General features: G+C 38.9%; 1 protein-coding gene across 1 annotated transcript in view; it reads left to right on the top strand.

Moving 5' to 3' along the window:
• Nucleotides 1-20,548, top strand: part of LOC126457597 (cytoplasmic dynein 2 heavy chain 1) — an 808,157-nt gene that overhangs the window by 397,136 nt on the left and 390,473 nt on the right. The window contains exons 32-35 of the mRNA XM_050094037.1: nucleotides 4,714-5,047; nucleotides 6,688-6,795; nucleotides 11,203-11,359; nucleotides 18,075-18,282. Coding sequence (XP_049949994.1) covers nucleotides 4,714-5,047; nucleotides 6,688-6,795; nucleotides 11,203-11,359; nucleotides 18,075-18,282 — 807 coding nt within the window. The remainder of the gene's footprint in view (nucleotides 1-4,713; nucleotides 5,048-6,687; nucleotides 6,796-11,202; nucleotides 11,360-18,074; nucleotides 18,283-20,548) is intronic.

Below are 20,548 nucleotides of genomic sequence, written 5' to 3'. Positions count from 1 at the left end.
GAGGAGAAGATTGCTGTCCTTCAGGCAGAACTAAATAAGGCAAAACAAGATCTGGAAAGGTTAAGGGGAGAGAAAGGAAAAGAGAGGTTGGAAGTGAAAATGGGTTATGGAAGAAATAGGAACAGGACTTTATAAGACAGTTTTATTGTCAATGTGGAAAACAGGTTTGACCTGTTGTCACAATTGGAAACTGGTGAGCCAAAAGTAGGTGTATGAGTAGATAGGACACAACAAAAATTCAAAAAATGTTTGAATGTTTGAGAAGTCAGAAAAAGATGTGAAGAAGAAGAAAATTTTGTTGTTAGGTAGTTCACATGGTAGAGCTGTTGGCCAACTGTTACAGGATGAACTATGGTCAGGTTACCAGGTCACAAGTTTTTTAAACCTAGTGCAAGTCTGGGTCAGGTTCACTTCGCAAAGATGTCACAAAGGAAGACACTGTGATAATAGTGGATGGGGCAGGCAACAGCATAGACAGAGACCTGAATTGTTCATTTGAGGGTGATCTGTTAACAGTAGCTTCAGCAACAAGACATACTGGTGTTGGGGATGTGTCTGTTCTGAGGCAACATGACTGACCTCATTTAAACTGTTCTTTTAGGAGAGTTAATTTAGAGGTGGAATCGCTTCTTGGATCAGGTATGGGGTCTCATATAGCTGTAGTTCCTGTTGACTACCTCAATAGGTGGGACTATATTAGCCGTGGCCTTCACCTCAATAGGAAAGGGAAGGGAAAGTTGCCTGGGGTAATAGCAAATACTATTAAGGGGGGGGGGGGGGGGGGGTCACTATCACATGTGGTAAAGTACCAGTGGTTGCAAGTGGCAGAACAGCAGTGTTTTTTAGGGTGGGAAAGGTAGAAACAAAATACGTTCAGAGACAGGTTGAAAATGACTTTCACATTGATGAAACAGGTGGCCAGAAAGGAAATTTTGATGTACATAATTCATGCAAACAGCCTCTAATTGAGACTGGAGATGTTCAGAAATGGACAGAAAAATTAGGTCCATCCAATTGTAATTCAGCCAGTGCACAAAATCAGTTATCTTTATTGCACCAGAATATCCAAGGACTGAGGGTGAAGCTCAATGAGTTGCTCATTTGTGTTGAAGAATTAGAGTTGACCAAACCAGTTGATATCATTTGCCTCTCTGAAAATCGTGTGACCACTGGTTAGAATTGTTAAATGTTACAGGAATTAAGTTAGCCTCTTACTTCTGTGGAGAAAATATGAAGAAAGGAGGAGTTTTCACATTTGTCAGAAACTGTTTTAATTTCAAGAATTTATTTTGATAAATTTTGCTCAGAGCAGCAAGAGCAATTTGTGCAACAGAAGTAGTATTCCACAACAAGTCCTTTATAATAGTATGTATATACAGAGCACCTTCAGGAAACTTTAACCTCTTCGTAAAAAACTTGGAAGCTCTGTTGCCCCATCTCACAGTAAAAAAAGGAAACTGTGGTTGCTGGTGATTTTAATGTGGATTTATTGAAAAGCTCTGTCAGTGCACAATTATTGCTATCACTAACACTACATTCAATTTAATTTATGCTGTGAACATTGCAACTAAGGTATGTAAATGCTCTGAGACTGCTGTTGATAATATCTTTGTAGACAAATCTAGGGAAAAAAGTCATATCACAAGACCATTACTAAATGGGCTATCTGATAATGACATTCATCATTTTATGTTAAATATTGAAATTTGTCAGGATATAAAATCTATTAAATCTGAGTGCAGCAGGATAATAAGTCAGTCGGAAATTGGGAATTTTAGGAGACTGCTCAAAGACATGAACTGAATAGATGTTTACAATACTTCTGACACAAATGGAAAATAAAGAGCATTCATTAATAAAGTTACTTTCTCATTTGAAAATTGTTTTGCCCTAAAGGTAACTCAGATCAGAGATCAAAAAACAAACCATGGATTACACAAGAAATCAAGATATCATGTGAGACGAAAAGGAAACTATAATTATTATCTAGAAACTGCTCTGATGTTAGCATTGTAATGCATTACAAAGAATACTACAAAATATTGAAGCAAGTAATCCAGAAATCTAAGCACTTTTATTATGATAAAAAGATAATTACATCAGGCAACAAAATAAAAACTATATGAGATATAGTGAAGACAGAGACAGGAGTGGCCAGAAAGGAAGAGGAACAGATAGCTTTAAAAATAAATGAGACATGGGTAACAAGCACTTGTGGTGTTGCAAATCTCTTAAACAAGTTCTGTCTTTCTGTTACTGGCAGCTTGTGATTATCGGGTTCAGTAAACAGTGCAATGGAATATCTGAGACCAATCCAGTCTCTACAAATAACTTCAGTAAAATGGAATTGACATTCACTTCTCCAAAAGAAGTAGTATCAATCATAAAATCCTTAAAATCAAAGTATTCTAGTGGTCACAGTAACACATCAACCAAGTTAATCAAAGAGTGTTCTTGTGAGTTGAGTTCTACCTTAAGTTATTTGTGTAATCAATCTCTTATCAGTGGAACAGAGTGGCTAAAATATACCCTTTACGAGAGGGAGGTAAAGAGATACTGTCAAACTAATGACCAGTATCGCTTTTGTTGGCTTTTCCAAAAAATTTGAAAAGGTTGTGTTCAAGCATCTTGTTAAGTATCTGACTGCAAAAAATATATTATTAAAGTCACAATTTGCATCCCCAAGGATTCTGTGGTGTAGAAGGCTATTTACATGTACAGTGAGAATGTACTTAACACAGTAGGTAACAAATTAGAGGTTACTGGAATTTTCTGTGACCTGTCAAAAATATCTGACTGTGTGAATCACAGTAGTCTTGTAAGTAAATTACAATATTATGGTGTCACTGCCAGTGCTGCAAAATGGTTTCAGTCTTATTTAATTAACAGGAGACAATGGGTGTCATTATGGAATGCCTGTGGGAGAAGCAATCAGTCTTCATCTGATTGGAAATTAATTACAGGTGGTGTTCCTCAAGGTTGCTTCTTTGATCCATTGCTTTTTCCTGTGGACGTTAGTGACCTCTTGACTGTTGCAATACCAGATGCTAAGTTTTTGCAGATGATACGAACATTGCAATAAATAGCAAATCAAGTACAGTTTCAGAAATGGCTGCTAATCAAATTTTTACCGACATTAATAAAAGGTTTAATACTAATTCACTATCATTAAACTTTGAAAAGACCCTCTGTATTCAGTTCAGAACCTGTAAGAGATTTCCTTCCAGTATATGTATAACATATGAAGACATGCAGATAGAGGGGGTTGACAGTGTTAAATTTCTGGAATTACGACCTGATAATAAATTTACTTTGGAAAGGCATTCCACAGAACAGCTGAATTGCCTAAACAGGTCTGTATTTGCAATGCAAATGATGTCAGATTTAGGTGACATAAATATAAAAAAGTTTACATACTTTGCTTTCTTTCATTCTATTATGTTATATCGGATCATATTTTGAGGTAACTCATCAAACTGAGCAAAAGTTATTAGAATACAAAAGCATACAATAAGACTCATTTGCGTTGTAATTCATGTAGAAACTTGTTCAGGACACTGGTATTCTGACTACTGCTTCTCAGTATATTTATTCCTTTATGAAATTTGTTGCAAATAATATGGCTCTATTTCCAACCTACATCTCAATAGTTAATATTGATATCAGGAATAAGGACAATCTACACAAATACCTAAAATGTATTGCATTGTTCCAAAAAGGGCCCTAATATTCAGGAACACACATTTTCAGTAAATTGCCAGCAATCATTAAAAACTTGGTTTCAGATAAGACACAGTTTAAACAGGGTTTGAAAGGCTTTTTGGCAGGCAACACCTTCTATTCCATAGATGAATATCTTCAATAGGGACTGTTAGACCAGCTTAAATAAAAGTGTCTGTTAGATTTCGGTTTTGACAGCACTTGGTCACAACAGTCAAGATTAAGTATTTTTTATATGATAAATTTATTAAAAGTGCATAACTATGTTTCATTCTGACAGTGTATTAATTCTGTTAAACATTAGCAATTCCAGTTTACTGTAATGTATTCACATATGTTGACATTTTCCTGACAAATGACACAGGAAGCGAGAATTATATTCAGATGTTCTATGCTTTTTATGTTATACTTTCTGACATGTTCCACACTCATGAGAATCATCTCATTTTTGGGCCTATGGAATGAGAACTGAATCTAATCTAATCACTCATATAAAATTGTACAGTTTAAATTCTAAGTATGGCACATATAAAAAATCCTTGATTTTCAATTAATGTCAGTTCTGAATGAAACTGTTGAGCACTTTCAGAAAAAATTTGCCATAAAAATGAATTAACATTGGAGTACCTACTACTTCAGTTATTATAAGATGAACCTAATGCAGCACTCTGTACAACTGTACCCTGAATCTGCACATTGAAACTCTACATTCTTTCACTGTAAGACATGGGTCAATGTCAATATGACCATTGTACTGATAAGGCTTTACCAACAGATAATTAATTTTGTTTCTGATGAGGCTACTCTCCAAAAGTTGTATACTTACTATGAAGTAACTCATGTTGAGCACCATACAATATTTTCTCATTGACTATGCTGCAAAAGATTTTGTGGTCCTAATGAAGGCACGGGTGCAGTTGTTTATGCTATCACCATAGCATATAGGATTTTGTTTAAATAGCTTTGTGAGTCACACTGTGAAATTGTTTGTAGGAAACTACTGTCAAAGCAACAACACTATGACTGGGGCCTCCGAGCACTGAAGACTATACTTGGAGGATGTGGAGCTGCTATTCGAGCACATCAGAGAGAGAAAGGCACTTCAAATAACAGTCCTTTATCAGAATCTGATGAAACTCAGTTAGTTGTCTCAGTGCTGCGTTTGAACACAGCATCAAAACTAACCTTTGCCGACTGTAAAAAATTTGATGCCTTAGTTCAAGACATGTTTCCTGGAACTGAATTTGTTGAATCAACTGGAAAAATGCTCAAAGAAGCCTTGAAAACAAGTTTTTCAGAGCTTGGATTACATTTTAATGAAAGACAGGTATGTATAATTTATAATGGAACAAAACATCAGTTAATATTGCTTTTTTTCTTTTTGTTGCTCCTATCCTGCTCTATTTGTCACTTGTTTAGTGCTCAGTGGGGCACAGTTTAGTTCTTCAATGTTTTACAGCCTACATTGTCCTTTTTAATTTCCATTGACAAAGCATCATCTGTTATGTACAAACTTGTTTCTACCATCTAATTATCTGACTCATTCTTCTTCCATTTCCGTTACATGGGCAGTTCTTCTATTCACCATGAAGCATGAAGATAATAGAGGATGCCCAAAAGTAATGTAACTTTATGGGAAAGTTAAATATTCTCAGAGTAATTCTCATGTTACTTCTCAATGAAAAATATGAGCTTTTGGTAGTATCCACCATAGCCTTTGTCAGAAAAGTAACTCATTCTTAAAGAAGTAATGGAAACACACAAATGTAAATGCTGTAACAGTGCCCACTGCAACTAGAGACTCATGCTATCTAGTGCCTGATTCTATACATTGCAGAGTGCCTAGCCCATATCATGTGAGTTGTTGACTCAATCTAATTTTCACAGCCTCTAACCCTATGGCGCATGATTTTCACTGCATTGGAAGGCTTTTGATAGTCACTTCTTTGGTGTTTTCAGTCATTCTGGAGGCTGTAAATGCATCCAGGACCAACACCAGTAAGAAGTGCCCACTGCAGTGGACTGTGTGCACTTGCAGCCTCAGGACTGATTGAAAAAGTCCAAGAAGTGATCATTAACAGCTATCCTTTGCAGTGGATGGTATGTGCCATAGGGTTAATGATTGAGTGACAGTAGTTTCAAGCAAGAGATAGAATGACTGTCTGCTCAAATAATGTTTTTGCACTCATTTATAAGCCTGTGTTCAACAACCCAAGATTGTTTTAGATTTCTGTTCATGATGTGCTGCAGATATTCAGAATAATGCTGGGAGATGGTTCAAATAGACTATCCCACATAACTATTGCCACATTAAAATGCAATATCATACACACCTACAACTCAGAAGCAATGACTCTCCTTCACAGGATGCAACATCTCTTTGATTTTCTTAGCTGGCTTAAAGTCTGTCTTAATCCCATAGCTGTTAGAGATTCATCCAGTTTTACTTTCTGTTGCTCCACAAAGTGGGAGGAAGACTATGGACTGATGTTGCTTTTTCCATTGGATGGATTTGGATGTGTCTTTTCCAGAGGAGCTAACTTGATTTCATGGGCTTGAGAGTCATATTGTGTAAACACACTGGTTAGATGATTTAATTTGCTGCTGAGATAGTTCTCATATGATATGCTACTAACTCTATCTATCAGAGTGTTCAGCACAGCTCTATTTTGGGTAAGATGCTGGAAACTGTGCCCATTGAAATATCATTCTATGTGGGTCAGTTTATCATACAACAAGTTTCCAAAACAATCATGTAACTTTCCCTCAACTAAAATCTCTGAAAAGGGTGGCTTTCCTTCAGTCTTGTCTCGTCTTAAAAGTGTGTACATTTCTGTCATTTGCCAATTGCTTGAAATTTTGAAAAGTTTGGGATAAGCAAAATAGTGAAATTATTTTAACTTTGTGTATGCTCATGCAGTCTGTAACATATTAATGGTTGTCAGTTATTTGTTCTGTTACTTGCAGGAAAAGAAATGTTTAGAAGTATATGAGCAGCTGCAACAACGAATGGGTGTCGTGCTAATGGGACCATCAGGTTCAGGAAAGACAACAATTTGTCATCTCCTAAAGATGGTAAGTCAATCAAACTTGTCTCGAAAAAACCACTAATGTTGGTTTTGATATTTGGATGGTCATGTGAAGGGTACAGCGATGCAGTGTTCGTTTGTGTGTTTGTTTTTTCATAGTGGCCCTTAACACACTTACACGAATACAGAACAAATACCAAATAATGAAATATTACTCATTCATAACAAAAAAGAACAATAATTCCCATACACCACTTGCCTTCATCTTCAGGTCACTGGCTGATAAAATTTGTGCAGAATATTTTACATGCATGATTGGCCACTTTTTAGCCACTTAATTGGCAGCAGATGAGTGTTACATCTCTTCTCCCTGTAGAGTGTGAGTCTCGAAGTTTGTCTTATTTTATCAGGCAGTTGGGATGTAGATACAGAGTTGTACATATCCATCAGCATCTGAAGAAACAGCTTTCAGAGTTGTTTAAGATCTCAAATTATCTGATCAGTATGCTCATTCCATATTAATGGATTGATTACTCAGATGTTTCAGAACTTTGTTTATGGTTATTCATTAGTTTTCTACTTATTACTCCATCTCAGAAACTTATGGGTTGTTGTGTGCAACTACATTTTTATGAAGATGTATGATTAACAGATTTATTAGTAATGCTTTGTACTTTTGATTTATTAATGATTACTTTTTATTATGTGGAATTTTGTGGAGTAGGGAAAATTGGTCAGTATGATGTATCATAGAAAGCATCTTTACATTTCTCTGTGTATTTATTAACATTGTGAAGTGCTTCATGCAAGCAGAGGAAAACTATGCTGCCATGACTGAATCCTGCAGAACTCATTTTGCAAAAAAAATTTGGTTTTCTTCAAATATTATTTAAACTGCAGCACATTTTATTAATGTTTTCATGGTTCAGTCATGAGTGTTCCCTCCAAAAGCCTTTGCCACGGAGAAGTATCAGCCCTTTCCAAAGGCCCTACACTTTTTGTCCCACTCTCAAATCCTATCATGCAGGACTTGTGAAAGACCTTCTCACCTTCTCCCAGTCCCTACAGTGGAAACACTTGTTCGCCACCAACCCTACCAGTCAGACTAAACCAAAGGCCAATATTGAACCCTGCATTACTCAGGTCACTACTTCTCCAACTGTGATCCAACCTCACTGCCCACAAATCACCCTCTATTATCTTTCCAGGATTTCTTAATCTCGAACCTTGCTTCACCATCATTCCCCAAATTCCTCAACAGGTAAGCTAACATAAAAGCTGCAGAAAGAACCACAATCCACCACCTAAGAACTTATCCTGATTTTATAAAGCTGCCTGCTGACAAAACCTCCACGACTGTTGTTTTGAACCTCAAGGATTTCCTGGTAAAGGACTACACCAGCAGACAGATTCATTCACCTTACAAACCTTGCCACAGTGACCCGATTCCAGGAATCCAGCAGGATCTCCAGTCTCTCGTCAAATCCTTAGGCCTATCGCAGAACCTCCCCCTGGAGTCCATCTCTCTCCTCACCCCTACATGTCCCTGTACTCCTTCCTTCTACATGCTTCCCAACCACAGCTTCATCTTCTTACCTGCAACCTACCCTCCTATATAAGAGATACCAACCATTTCCTCCACTGACTCTCCATAGCCCCTGTCCCTTTACCACATGGTGCCCTGCTCGTCACTGTTGTTGCCACATCCCTTTACCTTAATGTTCCTTAAGTCATGGCATTGCCAGTGTTGAACACTACCTTTCCTGATGTGTGATTCCAAACCAACAACCTCCTCCCTAGTCGCCATGAACAACTATATTGTCATCCAAAATTACTTCTCCTTTAAAAGCAACACCTACAAACAAATTCAAGGCACAGCTGTGGGCACTCACATGCCAAACAGCATGGGCCATCTAGAGGAATCCTTTCTAAGCACTATTTGTGATCTGGATAGAGGGTGAGGACACCCTATCTACATTTGTCGAGAACCTTAACACCTTATCCCGTTTCAACTTCACCTCGTCCTCCTCAACCCAACAAGCCACCTTGCTTGATGTTGACCTCCCCCTCAAAGATGGTTACATCAGTACCTCCGTCCATATCACACCTACCAACCAGCAACAATACCTTCACTTTGACAGCTGCCATACATTCCTTACCAGGAAGTCCTTTTCACACAGCCTAGCCACCTGTGGCCATCCCATCTGTAGTGACAGGCAGTCACTTTTGAAACACAGCAAGGGTCTCAGTGAGGCCTTCACACAATGTAATTACTCTCCCAACCTTGTATAAAAACAGATCTCTGTTGCCTTGTTTTCCCATTCACCCACCACCTCTCAAAACCCCACCATCTGACCACAAGGAGAGCATTCCCCTCAGACTCAGTACCACCCAAGACCGGAGCAACTGAATCACAGTCTCTGCCAGGGTTTGGTCTACCTCGCATTGTGCCCTGAAATGAGGAATGTCCTACCCAATATCCTTCCCACCCCTCCCACAGTAGTATTCTGTCACCCACTCAACCTACATAATATCCTTGTCCATCTCTATACAGCCCCTGCTCCAAACCCTTTGCTTCATGGTTCATAACCCAGTAATAGGCCTAGCTGCAAGACTTGTCCCATACATCCTCCCATCACCACCTACTCCAGTCCAGTCACCAGTATCACCTAGCACATCAAAGGCAGGACTGCCTGTGAAACCAGTCATGTGATCCACAAGCTAAGCTGCAACCACCTTGCTGCATTCTATGTGCTGTCTGACTTCCCAACTGCACCTGGCTGCCTTACTCTGCCCCCACCTTACCCTTGTATGCTCCCACTAGCAGGACTTTACTGTGCCCTACACCTATCCTGCTGTCCCTCCCACTTACTGCCCCAGCCTCATCCTTACCACCACCACCCAGTTTGCCTCTCCCGTCATGCACTGTTGCTTAGAGTCTGCCCATGGCAGCCAGAGACTGTGGTCATGTGTGTGAGTTGTGTTTCTGTGAGCCTGTGATAGTATGTTGTCTATTCTGATGAAGGCATGTTTGACTTTTTGTTATGCCTATCTGTGTCTCAGCATCTCCTCTATATGGTGAGTGGTGACTACCCTTTTCACAATACTGTTATTATTCCTTCCTGGATTTTCCATTGTTTGTTTTATGATATTATAAGATCACTTGTTTGTAAATGTGCCTTTTTTATTTGGAGCTGAAAATAAGATTTTTGTGTATTTAATTTGAACACTAAGAACATAGCTTCTTCCAACAATTCCAGGTATCCTAATCTAATCTGTACACACAGTCTACAAATTTCTTGCTTTTAAATGTAGTAAAGTGCATTTTATAACAACAAAAATAATCAATTATTGACTAAATTATTTAATTGAATAGACAAAAAAGATACTCACCAAGCGGTGGCAGAACACACACATAGAGGACAGTTGTAATTGGCAAGCTTTTGGAGCCAGTGGCTCCTTCTTCAGGCAGAAGGGTTTGAAGGTGAAGGAAAAGGGGTGAAGGAAAAGGAGTGGAGAGGTCTAGGAAAAGGGGTAGATTTCAGGAAAGTGACCCAGAACTGCAGGTCAGGGGAGTCTTACCATATGGAATGAGAAGAAAAGGCTGACTGTTGGGGACTGCACCAGACAAGATTTGAAAACTTGATAGCTTAAAGGTGGAAGACAGGATAATATTCAGACAGAGATTACTGCTTAAACATCATGTATGAGTTAATAAGAGTGAAAATCTAAGTGCATGATGTTTAATCAGTAATCTCTGTCTACATATTACCTCGTCTTCCACCTTTAAGCTCTCAGGTTTTCAAATCTCACCCGATGCAGTCATCAACAATCATCTTTCCTTCTCATTCTGTATAGTAAGTCTCCCCTGACCTGCAATTCTGGGTGACTTTCCAGAAATCTATCCCTTTTCCTAGACCTCTCCAGTCCTTTTTCTTTACCCCTCTTCCTTCTCCTTCAAACCCTTCTGCCTGAAGAAGGAGCCACTGGCTCCGAAACTTTGCCAATTACCACCATCTATTATGCGTATCTTCTGTTGCCACTTGATGAGTCAATTTTTTATTTATCCAGTTAAATAAAGTGCATTTTTATATATCTCACCAAACAAATTAATTGTTTTAATGTTCTGTTTTAACATTATAGTTTATGTTTGTGGATCACAGGTTTTATTCCTGGGTTCAATTTCAGTAACATATTATTGTGTACTGCGCATTATTTGTGTTAGGTGGGCTGCTCATTTTACATTAATGCTATTTATTGTCATTTTACACTCTTTAACTCAGTTTATTCAGTACCCATTGGCCATTGTTGTTCCCTTATAAGTTCCCTACTTGAATTCCATTATTTTTCATTTGTAGATTCATAGCACTGTCTTTCTACTCAAAACTGTGAAAATTATGCCTTCCATTTGTCTGTATGCAAGTAGTAAGAGGGATTACTACATCTGTTCCAGGCTCTAGGGAAACTCAGTCAACCAATTAAGCAGTACACTATGAATCCAAAAGCTATGCCAAGGACTCAGTTTCTGGGCCAGATTGACATAGACACAAGGCAGTGGAATGATGGTGTACTTACTTTAGCAGCACAACATGTATATTCTGAGATGTCAGGTAATATGTAATGTGAAAGTTAACTGTGTTCTGAAGTATCATATGAAGGATTCTAATCAATAGTCTATCAGAAGAAAGAATTGAAAAACAACGCTTCTGTCAGATATAAGAAGGAAGATTGTAATTTAACATCTCATCAGACACTATTTCATAAAAAAAAGTGTAGTTGACTAGGATTTTCCAGGGGTGGAATTTTTTAGGGCTTAGCACAGCATCCTAAAATCAACATATGTTCCATTTTTAGTTGTCTATCTGGTTATGATCTGCAGTTGAGATGTGGTTGCTGGGACTTGTGACACCAATGCAACTAGATATTGTGCATCTAAATAGGCATCAAAATGGATGATTCAGGTTATTTGTGCAGCCTCCAATTTTGTGTATGCTGGGTATTCGTAGTTTCATATCATTGATTACAGATGTTCTCAGTCGAAGGAAGCATGATGTATACAGCGTTCCATGGCACTGTGGAAAATGTTACTTTCTCCAAACATTTTGCACTGTTCAAAGTTTGCATATAGAACACTGTCACTCCTCAAATCTACAGCAAATTGAGAAATCCTTGTTGATGGATCACTACTTAGCTAAAGAACACAGAATGAAATGTGAGGAGAAACAGATAATACTTCATCACATTACCGGGACTCCAGGAATTAATACTCTCATTCATTCACCATGTTATATAGATACCATCAAGGTAAAGAATTGTCAGGGATGTGGAATGAGTCAAGTTATACTGTAACAAGAGACAAGGAAACCACAGATTCTTAATCTTTGTACTATGTTAACTATAAATTATCATTGTACTGCGTAATATAATTCTCACTTATGCCATTTAAATTTAATCAACTAATGAAGCTGCTATTTTGAAAAAAGCTGCTGCTTTCTCAGTTTTAATATTATGTGGTTGCTGTTTATCTACTATTGGGGGGGGGGGGGGGGGGGGCAAGTTTTTGACATATGGTTGCGTAAGATACCGATAGAGGTTGTGCCTGAAATATCAGTTTTATGACACTGGCAACCTTGGTAAATAATTGCATTGTAGCTGTTTGTTTTGTGTACTTTTCTTAGCTTTGTGTTGTGTATTGCTCTTGTTTCCAATTTTAAAATGAGTGAAGAGGCTATTCCTGGTCCATCATGGAGTAGTCCAGGCTCTCATTATTTTATTTACACTCGCAGCCGACTGGCACAATGTAGTGTGTGCATAATACTTATCACACAGCTATGTAACAAACACTGATACTTGCTTGGAAGCTAACACATGACTACTAAGCAATGAATGAACACAATATAAAAACTTATCACCATAATACACAAGAAATTAATGCACTACTAACAGATGAGCTGAAGTACATCTCAGTAATAATGTGCTTATGGGCACTGGCTTAGCCTTGAATCAGTTCAACACACAAAAATAACAAAAGTCATATTACTGCAGAAAGTGAGCAGGGTGGAGTTGCAATTTACAAGCATGAAAATATGGATTTTACTACCCTACCTGACTTAATGTGAACAAATATCAAAAAGGACTATGAAGCAGCAGCTATAAAAATTACAACACTCAACTTGGTTACTGTTACATTTTACTGATCACCACCTAGACATTTTGAACCTTTTTTAAATGAATTAGATTTATTGCTCAACAAAGCAAATAAAATCGAATGCGCTTTGGTAATTTGTGAAGACTTCAAAATAGATTTTCTTACAAAAGTGTGAAGAGAGAGGCCCTTTTGAATATTAATACGCTCTACAATTTAAATACTGAAGTAAATGGTGTTACTCAAGTAATGGATGCTTGTGAAATAGCTTAAGATTAGTTTCTAGTCAAGAAGAGTTCATCCAACACTTCATTAAAAATTTACAGTGCTAGCTTTAGTGAGAATTTACAGTGCTAGCTTTAGTGACCATCTAGTTCAAATACTAAGCTAAAAAGTAAATTGCAGTATTGGGAATAACATGTCTTTAAGAACTCCATGTAGATGCTGTAGTCAGGACAACATAAACTATTTCTACCGTTTACTGAAGAAAGAAAAAAGGTCACAGGGTTATAGAAGTAATGACCTACATGAGAAATTTAACACCTTAATGGTGACATGTTGAGTTCTAAACAGGCACAATGAAAAGACTGTTTACATGTTGAGGTTTTGGCCAAAGTGTTTTTCACAAAAGAAAACATGCACACATTTGCACAAGCAGGCATGTCTCATGCATACATGACCTCTATCTCTGGCCACCATGGCCAGACTGGCATTCTGGCTGTGCCAACAGATGTCCGTTTGATTGTGTTCTGCACAGAAGATGCCATTTCTGTCAATTGACAACTACAGCAGCGATGATATCAGGGCACCCATCAAATGGGGTAGAATTTGTCTGCTGGTCCCACATCCACAATTGCTTTGTACACAGTCACAGATGGTGCAGTATTGCACAGGAAAGATGCCTACCAGACTCTCTGCAGTGGAAAGCCATAGAAAGAATGGAAGCAGGACATTCGTGAACTGATGTGCCCTGATGGCTCAATGTGAATCATTCTGTTGTTTCTCAAATGTGGTGATGGTTTGTAGAGACCTAAACTGTATCCCTAAGAGCAGTGCAGGGCCGACCATGTGTGACATCAGGAAGAGAGAACCATTATTTGGGTGTAAGGGTACAAAGGTACTGCCTTAGTACTGCATGGCAAGTGGCATCTGACCTCACAGCATCCACTCGGTGTGTTGTATTGAAGCAAACGGTGTACAGAAGGCTTTGTCAGAGTGGCCTTTATTGTCGGAGACCTGCTGCATGTGTGCCTCTGATGTGTCTTCACAGGAGGGAACACCTAGGGTTGAGTTGTCAGTATGCCACCTGGACCAGTCGAACAGTGGGGCAATGTTCTTCTCACAGATGAGTTCCAGTTTGGTCTGGAGAGTGATTCTTGATGGATTCACCTCTGGAGGGAATGTAGAACATGATTTTGGGACCCAAATATTGTGGTAAGAGACTGGTATTGAGGAGGATCCGTAATGATAAGGACAGGGATTATGCTGACCACTCATCGTCTCTTCATGAGATTGTACAGGTGAATCAGTATGGTTTAACTGCTGTCAGGTATCATGACGAGATCTTGAGGCCTCATGTGTGGTTGTTGCGAGGTGCTGTGGGTCCAGACTTCGTATTGATGGACAATAATGTTAGACCTCTTACGGAATGTGTGGTTGATGTTTTCTTCAAAATGGAAGATATAGCATGTGTGGCGTGGCATGCTCGCTCTTCCAGTTTTAATCCCATAGGGCGTGTCTGGGGTGCACTGTGGAGATGGGTTCTATCACGTCAGCATCCACCAACTACTCCCCAACACTTGCGAGCAGCTCTGCAGGAAGAATAGGGTGTGATTGACTCAACATGATGTTGATGACATCATTCACTGCATGTTCCATTGTTATCAGGCCTGTGTTGCTGCCAGAGGTGGTCACACTGCTTGCTGAGCACATTAATCAGTTGTCTCAATGTGTGTGTAGTTCCATTAAATTGGAAAAAGGACACTTTTGTCTACTGTCATGTATGTTGCAGTTGTTTATGTTTTGTATTTTTTACATTGTTTCTGCTTTACTATCACCTGTTTATAATGTTTTGTGGCAAAATAAATGCAATCTTGCAAAATTTCCATTTGTTACTTTAATTTTGGACCAGTGTACTTCTCCTTTGCAGGGAAGGTATACAAGCAAACTCACAGCACAGCCATGAACATCCATATGGCACGATCCTATGCTGACCTGGGCCATCTAGAGGAGACTTCCTAGCCTCCCAAAATTCCAAACCGCTAGTATGGTTCAGGTTCATTGATGATATCATCATGATCTGGACTCATGGCCAAGACATTCCTTACAGCCTCAACATCTTCCCTCCCATCTTCTTCACCTGATTCTCTTCGACCCAGTGTGCCATCTTCCTGGATGTTGACCTCCTCCTCTTTGATGACTCCATAGACACCTCTGTCCACATTAAACCCACCAAACATCAACAGTACCTGTATTTTGAAAACTGCCATGGCTTCCACACCAAACAATCCATCCCATATGGTCTGGCCATCTGGTTACAGCTGACCTACAGTGAGAAGAACTCCCTAGCCCAGTATGCTGAGGTCTCACCAAGGCCTTCACAGTCAGATATGTCCCCCAGACCTAGTCCACAAATAGACCTCCCATTCCTTTTCCCCTCACATCCCCAATCCTTCCATCACCCTCAAGATACAGCCACAAAACAGTGCCACCTTCATCACCCTATACCACCTGGGACTGGAACAACTGGACCACATCCTCTGCCAGGTCTTGGATTACCTATCATCATGCCCTCAAATGAGAAGTACCCTACCCAAGATCCTTCCAATACCTCCTAATTCCATCACCCACCCACCCAACCTGCACATCATCCTAGTGCATCTTTATTCCATTCCCAATACCAACGCATTCCTACAGGGACCATATCCCTTTGGGAGACTCTGCTGCAAGATCTGTGCAATCCACCTACCCAGCAGTTCCTATTTGTGTCCTATCACAGGCTTATCATACCCCAAAGAGGTCAGGCCTCGTGTGAAAGCAGCCATGTTATTTACCAGCTAAGCTGCACCATTGCACAGCTTTTTGTATTGATGTGACTACCAACCAGCTGTCCAACAGGACGAATGGCCACTACCAAACTGTGCAAAAGCAAAGTAGACTACCCTGTGGCATATATGCAGATGAACATGACATCCTTCACCACCCAAGCCATCTGAATCCTCCACCACCAGCATTTCTTAACAGCACAGATAGGAGTTATCCTTACAACACAGTCACCACTCCTAAAATTATCCTATAACCTATAGTAACATACTGTCCCCACACCCTCCACCCAACAGCTTCCACCCGTCTTTCCTACCAGCTACCCCCATTCCCATCTCCCACCCACTTTGTGTGTCACCCTCTGCCAATGCACCCACCATCTTTCACCTTCCTCACTACCCACCTTTTTTACTTCTCTCCACCCTGCATCCGCACCTCCCTACCTGACAGCCACCTGACATTGTGCCTGTTGGCAGTCTAGTAACTTCACCAGACAGCTCTTTTCTCTTTCCCCACGCACATACTGCTGTCCCTCCCCTCCCCTGCCTCCAGATAGCTGCTTCCATTCCACACGGCACTTGCACCCTGAATCATTAATGGATTACAAAGATAGCTTAAGGATAATCCTGTCAAGTCAGCACAAGATTTTAATATCTGCTAGAAACACCATCATAGCTAGTAGAATTACTATGTTTTAGTGACCTGATGAATTCTTTAATCTCCTTAGACGCTGTATTTTTGAAATTTATGTCTAATAATGGAAAATCCACAACAGAATAATGACAATACTATGAAGAGGATAGAGTGCTACTCATCATGTGCAGAAGATGTTGAGTTGCAGACAGGCACAACAAAAAGACTACTAAACAATTGAGTTTTGGTGTAATGGCCTTCTTCTAAAGTAGATACACACACGCATTCACGCAAGTGCAACTCACACACACGATCACTGCCTCCTTGCTTTTTGGCCAGAAGCTCACGTGCTCAGCAGTCTTTCCATTGTGCCTCTCCATGACTTATGACTTAGCATCTCCTCCATATTGTGGGCAGCACTCTATTCATTTCATAATATTGAAATTAAAGGCTGTAGATGGTGCATGCAGTGTCTGCAAAAGTAAATCTAAGGCATCTGTATTTGGTTGTTCATTTCTGTGTGCAGTCTTTGCAGTCACTGTGAGGAGGTAATCATTGAATTTGGTGGCCAGTGATGTGAAGGTATATTCTGGTGGCTCAGTTTGATTTTGATTACTAGTTTTGTCTGTTTCTTTGTTCAATAATGTTCCAAATAGTTTTTGCATTATTATTGTGGTGTTTTATTATATGAGTATGAGTTTTACTTTTTGAATGACGGAGTGTAGAATCTGGTGTAATGATGATAATGGAGCTTCAGACTGTGACTTTTTCTTTTTCTCTGAGTCCTAGCAAAACATACTTTTACCAGGATTTATCCACCTCATATCCTTGTTTCTTTTCAATAGTGTTCTTACCTGTTTTGTTGGATAATTACAGACAGCTAAAGATAACTGAATGAGAATGAGAATGGATAGTAGGGGGATACAAGAAAAAAATTACGTTGTTAAGTAGAGGTTCAAAATGTGTGATGTGATGTTTTTGATTGTACTGAAGAGATGGGTCTTAACATTTTATGGAAGTAGAAGAGGATCAGTTATATAATTTTCTCAATAGATTCATTACACTATATTCTCAGCAACTTTAATTGTTGCAAGTAGATTTTGTATTCCGAGGGTGATGATGATGATTACAAATACAATTTCCACGTGACTTTGCATTCCAGACTGAGATGCTGGAGTTGGTGATCATGTGTGCACGCGGTGTGCTAGCTTGTGTGTGTGTGTGTGTGTGAATTTTTTGTGTGTGTCTCTCCTTACTGACAAAGGCTGCATTTGAGAGCTATATGTGAGTGTCTTTTAATCGTGCCTGTTTGCAACTTGATGTGTCTTCTTAATGGTAAGTAGCAATCTGTCATTTCCTGCATAGCTGATATAATTACAATTTGGGTAGCCTGACAGATTTGCTGTCCAGTTGCTTTCAAATTTTATTTGTTGTTTTTGTAATTTGTGCATTAATTTATCTACATTTAATGACATTTTATGCATTGATAATAAACATCTTTCCAGATCAGCAGTCATGGATAGTATGTGATGGTGATGTTGATCCAGAATGGGTAGAGTCTCTTAATTCAGTTCTTGATGACAATCGTCTTCTAACGCTACCATCTGGTTGGAGAATTCAGTTTGGCCCAAATGTTAACTTCATTTTTGAGACTCATGATTTAAGCAATGCATCTCCTGCAACGATTTCTCGTATGGGCATGGTTTTCTTCAGGTATAAAGTTACATTTAATCAACAAGTTCATAAGACAAGTGATGGATGTAGTAATTTTTTAATTGTATGTGGCATGATAGAAATAGAATGAACAATATTGCCATTCAGAGGTATGAAGGCAGCACGATGCGGTGGGTGGGGGGGGGGTGGGGGTGGGGGGGTGGGGGGGGTTAAGAAAAAAAAAAAAAAAAAGGTCTGGGAGAAATCTATGGATGATGTGAGACATAGAATTTATTTGACAAAAGAAATAAAATCACAAAGCAGTCTCAGAGTATATCCAGAAATATACAGTTAAGGGTTCAAACTCTTAATGTGGAAATATTGTAAGTTTTGATGCACTCGTGAAATATTCAAAGTCCCAAAACTTGACCCATGTGTGACCACTTGTTGCTCAAAAAACACAATCACAAATTTTGCTACTTGTGTGCTGGAGACAGAGGTCCTCATGCTTCTGTTGTGAAACAACAACTTTCTCCCTTCTCAGAGTCTATGAGTTCCCTTAACATCTTTTGATCCACCCGAAGTCTTAAATACATATTGTACTCTTAAGTGCTTGCAGCATCTGGAATTCTGCATCACATTGGAAAACTACACCCAGGAGTCTTCCAACAAACTTATGCTTGACTTGGAATCCCTGTCCACGCTATTCAGAATCTCATTCCCTGTACTGCCATTCCCAGTCCACCCAAAAAGAATGCAGATGTTCACTCTGTTATCTTTCAGTACATAAATCAAAACAAGCCTCCCAGAGTAGAGTGTATTCCCAAGGAATCATTAAATCCCTGGAAGAACCAGTCATCAGTTTAATAAAGTTATGGTTACAAAGCACTGACATGAATTATTTACAGAAGAATTGAAAAATTGATAGAAGCCAAACTTGCGGGAAGATCTGTTTGGATTTCTGAAGAAATGTAGGGACACCCAAGGCCATACTGACCCTATGACTTATCTTAGAAGGTAGACTGAAGAAAGGTTAACTTATGTTTAGAGCTTTTGCAGATTTAGAGAAAGCTTTTGACACTGTTGGCTGGAATACATTCTGTGAAATTCTGAAGGTAACAGAGATAAAAGATAGTGAGTAAAAACTTATCTACATCTTGCACAGGAAGCAGACTGATGTTATGAGAGTCAAAAGGCCTGAAAGGGAAGCAGTAGCTGAAAAGGAGGAAACAATGAAAAATCGAAATGGATTTAAAGTTCAGTGGGAAGAAATAAAACCTTCAAGGTTTGCAATAACACAGTAGATCAGTAAGATATGGCAAAGGACTTGAATGATCATTTGAATGACTGGATAGTGCCTTGAAAAAGAAAAGCTGTAAGTTGATATTGGAATGTAGTCTTATTAAAACAGGTGATGTGGAGGGAGTTAGATTAGGAAACAAGACACTACATGTAGTCGACGAGTAACTATTTGGACAAAAAATACCTGATGATGGCTTAAGGAGTGAGGATATAAAATGCAGAAAACCAGTAACAAGAAAAGCTTTTCTCAAAAAGTGAAATATGTTAGCACTGAATATAAATTTAAGTGTTAGAAAGTCTTCTCTGAAGGTATTTGGAGTGTAATCTTGTATGGAAGTAAAATGGGGACTTATTAAGTCAAGAAGAGAATAGCTTTTGAAATGTGGTGCTACATGTGACGTTACAATTGATTAACTCCTAATATTCCAACTACATTGTGACATAATGTCTACTTCTTTAAAAGGAAATGACTATGTGAGCTTGCTGAAGTCCATGCTACATTGTGTGCTATAACCTTGCTTCAGTTTTATACACAACAAAATGTGAACAGCCAACATGGGTGCATGAAATGTGAACAGTCTGTACGGGTGATGCACCTCAGGATACTTAATTTGTTATCTGCTCATTGTCCTGGAGTTCTTCCTGAGAACTGGATTCATGTCTTAGACACATTCAGCACGCTATGTGGATTAAGGAACCTTTAACTTTATACTTTTCATAGAATTTTTATTGGACAATATGACAGAGGTGGTGTGTCACAGAACCTCTGACCAGCAATGATGCCCATCGAGCTAGCTTCCATTCTTATGTACCTTTTTAAACAGTTATTTCATTGTTAATGTTACATCTTTTGGTATTAATATTAAAAATTACCACATCAAATTGATCAGGCATACATACAAAATAGTTTTGAATATGTTTACATGTTTAGACATTCAATTCTGCCAACTAACAATGTCATTACTGAAGTTTACACCATTTACATGAAACAAACAATGAATTTCCTAGTTTTCTTAATTACGTG

This window comes from Schistocerca serialis, chromosome 2 (assembly GCF_023864345.2).
Source record: "Schistocerca serialis cubense isolate TAMUIC-IGC-003099 chromosome 2, iqSchSeri2.2, whole genome shotgun sequence".
Taxonomy (NCBI): domain Eukaryota; kingdom Metazoa; phylum Arthropoda; class Insecta; order Orthoptera; family Acrididae; genus Schistocerca; species Schistocerca serialis.
This window is presented reverse-complemented; position numbering and strand designations above follow the sequence as displayed.